A 5,460-nucleotide genomic window follows, 5' to 3' on the forward strand; every position below is an offset into this window, starting at 1 on the left:
CCAGGACTTCCATAGGTTCCGCCAGGCCCCATATCGGCCATGGGCCCCCGTACCTCCTGGTCACGCTGCTGCTGAGCCCACAGTGTGACCTGGGTCCCTGTACGGCCTCCCATTGCTTACACTCTGCCATGTGCCACTTTGAGGTCTCCTTACACTCCTGTGCTTTTCCATTTTGACATAGGTTGCTGGCAGATTAGAGGACTTCCATAGGTTCCGCCAGGCCCCATATCGGCCATGGGCCCCCGTACCTCCTGGTCACGCTGCTGCTGGTCCCACAGTGTGACCTGGGTCCCTGTACGGCCTCCCATTGCTTACACTCTGCCATGTGCCACTTTGAGGTCTCCTCACACTACTGTGCTTTTCCATTTTGACATAGGTTGCTGGCAGATTCCAGGACTTCCATAGGTTCCGCCAGGCCCCATATCGGCCATGGGCCCCCGTACCTCCTGGTCACGCTGCTGCTGAGCCCACAGTGTGACCTGGGTCCCTGTACGGCCTCCCATTGCTTACACTCTGCCATGTGCCACTTTGAGGTCTCCTTACACTACTGTGCTTTTCCATTTTGACATAGGTTGCTGGCAGATTAGAGGACTTCCATAGGTTCCGCCAGGCCCCATATCGGCCATGGGCCCCCGTACCGCCTGGTCACGCTGCTGCTGGGCCCACAGTGTGACCTGGGTCCCTGTACGGCCTCCCATTGCTTACACTCTGCCATGTGCCACTTTGAGGTCTCCTCACACTACTGCGTTTGTCCATTTTGACATAGGTTGCTGGCAGATTAGAGGACTTCCATAGGTTCCGCCAGGCCCCATATCGGCCATGGGCCCCCGTACCTCCTGGTCACGCTGCTGCTGGTCCCACAGTGTGACCTGGGTCCCTGTACGGCCTCCCATTGCTTACTGTTAGATTTCCAGAGTTATGAAAAAACTCTATTAATATTTCTAGGTTCTTGTAGATGGTTGTGGGAAGAAATCCTTATGAAAACCAGGTCAGTATGAGCAGTGTGACTTTATTTGATCACACACCAAAAATACAAAGTCAATAAAAAACAGTAAATTCAGACATATGTAGCTTAAAATGAAATAAAAATAAAGAATAAATTGCCTTGGATATTAGGAAATAATGTAGTTCCTTTGCATAGCTTAGATAGAAGTTTTCTTGGCCTAGTTTAAGAAATGACCATGTGAGATTCAATTTCTTTTGTTCTTTGTCCAAGCATGTGCTTTGAGTAAGAGTGTGTGAAAAGAATGTCTCTGTGTGTGAGTGAATGAAGTGAAGTGTAGTCTATCTGAGAAACTTCTGCCTCGTTGTTTGAAAAGCTGCATACTTAAAATGCATGAGAAATTAGATCCTCCCATTAAGCTTTGTTTCAAATTCGCGGGCTTCTAAACTACTCCCATAATCACTCCTAGTTTGAATAGAAACAGATGTTCCCATTCAAACCACCAAGTCATTATCATGATTGACATACAGACTATGAGAAAGGTTTCTGAAGTTCTTATATTACATACAACTGTCAAAATCCATGATTTATGACTACAATTTAAACTCTCAGACTCATTAAACGAATTCACAGTATGGTATACATTACATGAGTATTTTAAAAGAAAACATGACTTTAAACCTCTACTGATTACCCTTAGCTCAAACACAAATAATTCACATCTGACCACTGAAATACAAAACCTCACATTCACATCCAATTAATAGGGAATATATATATATATTCTGCCAGCATATATTTCAAAAACTACTAAAGACCGAATTAAAGTTTGGATATTAAAAAATTAATATTACATTCCCCTCTGAAATATGAAATTCATATTAATTTATAACAAGCACACATCATTTATATCACAAACACTCAGGTTTTGATTTAGTAATCTCAAATGTATCATTATTTGTAACTGAGTCAGCATAACCAGAAAGTAGTTTCCTCTGAAGTATATCTTGTAATAGATTATCTCCTTTCATAATTTCACTTCTAATTCGCTTATAGAAACTGTTCATTTTACACATCAAACATAATTGAAATATAATACATAATATGATAATAATAAAAATAATTATTACAGGATGTAATAAAATATTTCCTGCTGCAGATGCAATTGAAGTTTTTCCCAACATTGATACAGTACGTTTAAATTTTGACCACCAAGAATGACCTGAAAATTCAGACCATTCATGTTCTATATCTTTTAAACTCCCTTGTTCATGTTTAAATAATATTTCTGCTTTTTGAAGTTCATCTGATAATGCTATCAGTAAACCTTCATCTTGTTGAATAACATTTGCCCAATCTCTCCATGGGAATTCATCCACTTGAGATATATTGTACTGTATGGGAAGAGCACTTATATTTTTCATAAGCATGTTTGTTAAATTCATTCTCATCCCATTAACACTTATTGCTGAAATATCTCCTTCTATACAGAACAAACCTCGACTTAAGTTTTCTGTATGTGTACAAGAAGAGAAGAAGGATTGAACCCTTTCTGAGTCAGACATAACTTGAAAACAAACTTTCTTTTTATCTACAATTGAGATTAACTCAGAAGTGGTTTTAACCTTTTCTATCCTTGCTGAACATAGAGTATGGTTATGGTAACAAGAATGAAATATACCTTTGTCTTGATTAGGTAGACAAATCACTTTAGACTGAAATTGTAAACATGAAGACAGATCTAATTGTTCTAACTCAAAATTATTATCAGTAAATGCAAAATCTGTATATTGCAGATGATAATATAGTAACTGTGTGTTGCTAACTGGTAATCCCAAGACAGTGATTGGAACCAACATTTGTTCTTTTCCTGCTACAGGAATCATTGAAGAACTATAACATATGTTCTGATAACATCCAATCCACTTATTTACCCACAGATCAGTATGGTTTATGGCATATACATACTCTCTTGGTAAATTTTGTACAATACCTATAGGAGTTATTCCACTTTGAAAAGCTTGAGCTATTATTTTAAAATTTGTGGAATATTCCATCTGAATTTCTAAACATGCTCTGGCTATATGGGAATGCTGTTCACTTGACATTAAATTAAGAGTAATATTCTCTAAGTGTAATATAGATGGACCCATAATATTGGCTGTTTTAATCACCATATTTTCCAATATTTGATTCAAGTTTCTTTGTACTTTAATACTATTGCTTCCCACTAAACCGGCTGTCTCGAGATCAGACTTTAGTGTACTAATGTCCATGCTATTTGTAATACTACCAATAGTACCTATTCCTCCTAAAATACCTTCAACTATACCACGTTTATTCCTGTGAGGATTCCTAATATCAGTACCAAACCATCTTTCAATACCTAATTCCATGTTAACCAGATGTTCTTTACATTGTGGAAACCTTGTTGAGATTTTCCATTCTGAAATGTTAAAGTTCCACACTATAATAACAAACTTTCCTTCTCTCAACAGAAGTCTGGTCTGGAAATGGTTAATTTGGAAGGGACTGGCTGGAATAAATTTCTTATCCGTGCACTGTGTTCTTTTAGGGGATAGTACAATTACATTTGTATTTACACATTTCTTTGGATAATTTTCTATTGATATGCAGCATTCATATATACCTGTATCATTAATTGATATAGTGTTTTGATGATACACAAAGTTATCATTATCCCAGTTCAAATTACCAAAAATACTTTTATGGATAACATCAGTTTTATCATGAAGAAAACTTCCCAAAAATTCACCATTCCTTTTCCAAGTTAATAATGAATTTTGAGGTAGGTGTATTTGTATATTACACATCAAATTCAGATTATCCTTTCCTTCTACAAGTCTTAATGATTGAGGAGATATTTTTATCTCTGGGACAATCAAATCTACCACAGTAACAATTACTTTGACTTTAGTTTGAACCAAAGCTCTTGTCATTTGGAAATCCCATATTTTCACTATGTCCTCTTTTTCATTACCATTAATATTCAAATGTTCAGGATCAAGAAAGTGTGAATAACTTTGTAATTGATACCAAATATCTGTTTTAGAACTTCCTATATTTCCAGTATTTAACATGTCTATGGAAATATCTCCTGACCAAATAGTAGGTTCATTTCCCTTTAAAACTATTAACCAGTATCCCATATCGGATAAATTACATTCAAAGTTACTAGTTTCGTTATTGATCCTATAAAATCCTTGCATTTTAACAAATTTTGATTTAGACTCTATTTTAGCTCTAACTTCAATATCATTATTACGAACGAAATACAATTCCGAACAACAAGTTCTCCCATAACCTATGCACATATATCCTAGCAAGTCTTCAGCTGTATTAATGTTACTGTCTTTAGGAAAAAATCTTTTGTTCCTAATAAGTGTAGTGTTTTTCTTATGTAGGGCTTCAGTCTTGTTAACTTCTGCATTGCTGGAAAGGTTTATGTTGTAGATTACTAATATTGTCATTGTCACTAAGAAAATAATCAATCCTGTAATAAGTCTTTTCTTTCTACTGCTTTGATTTTCCTTATGTTCTTTTGTTGCAATGTTTATTTTTCTTTGAAATCTGCGATGCTTTGTTTCTTCCGGATTATTGAAATCCATGTCTGCAAAAGAAATGCAGTATCATTATCTCGGTATAAACAATTTGCATTGGTCACTGTGCACCCACATTGTTTGTTGTCTGCGCGCATTTTTTACTGAATTAAGAGGTCTTTGCACTTGTACCATTACTCCTTGAACATCCAAAATATCAAATGGACCTTCCCAATTGCTTTGCCATGGTCCAGTTTTTCTGAAAGTTTTTACCATTACTTGTCCTCCTTTTTCGAACTTAGAAGAATGTGGAGGAACCATTTTTTGCATGCGAGTAGCTGCATGTGGTACAATAGTGTTCAGATTGTCTTGCAACATCTGTAACCACTTTGTTTTTTCTATTGCCTCTTTTTGCGGCGTTGACAAGAACGGTTCATGGGGAAAAACAATACGCATTTTCCTTCCTGTCATTAACTCAAAAGGAGAATACTGTGTTGCAGAAGATGTTGTACTTCTGACACTCATCAGAACCAATGGTACAGCATCAACCCAAGTATTTCCTCTGTCTAATAACATTTTTGCAATCCTTGATTTAACAGTCCTATTCATTCTTTCCACAATACCTGCAGATTGTGGATGATAGGGCACATGAAATCTCTGTTGTATACCCAAGATTTTACACATTGCCTGCATTATTTTACCTGTGAAGTGGGTTCCTCTGTCACTACTGAGGTTTGTTGGCATACCCCAGACTGGAAAAACATGATTAATTAGCATTTTAGCAGTTGTTAATGCATCATCTTTGCGAACAGGCAAGATTTCAATCCATTTTGAAAAAACATCAACTACAACTAAAGCATACCTGTACCCATTTTTACCTGTAGGTAACGGTCCTATATAGTCTAGTTGTAATGTGGACCATGGTCCATCTGCTGGAGGAGTTCTTTGTAATGGAGG

The 5,460-nt window shown here is 36.8% G+C and overlaps 1 protein-coding gene across 1 annotated transcript; it reads right to left on the reverse strand.

Annotated features, from left to right (window-relative positions):
• Window positions 1-989: 989 nt before the first annotated feature.
• LOC149441224 (uncharacterized) lies at window positions 990-4,216 on the reverse strand. The gene has a single exon (XM_089657571.1). The coding sequence runs from the start codon at window positions 4,171-4,173 to the stop codon at window positions 1,855-1,857; it is 2,319 nt and encodes a 772-aa protein (XP_089513697.1). The 5' UTR covers window positions 4,174-4,216; the 3' UTR covers window positions 990-1,854.
• Between the last annotated feature and the right edge of the window lie 1,244 nt (window positions 4,217-5,460).

The sequence above is a fragment of the Staurois parvus genome, unplaced genomic scaffold (genome assembly GCF_062004578.1).
Source record: "Staurois parvus isolate SC_StPar_1 unplaced genomic scaffold, SC_StPar_1.0 ptg001011l, whole genome shotgun sequence".
In the NCBI taxonomy this organism is placed as follows: domain Eukaryota; kingdom Metazoa; phylum Chordata; class Amphibia; order Anura; family Ranidae; genus Staurois; species Staurois parvus.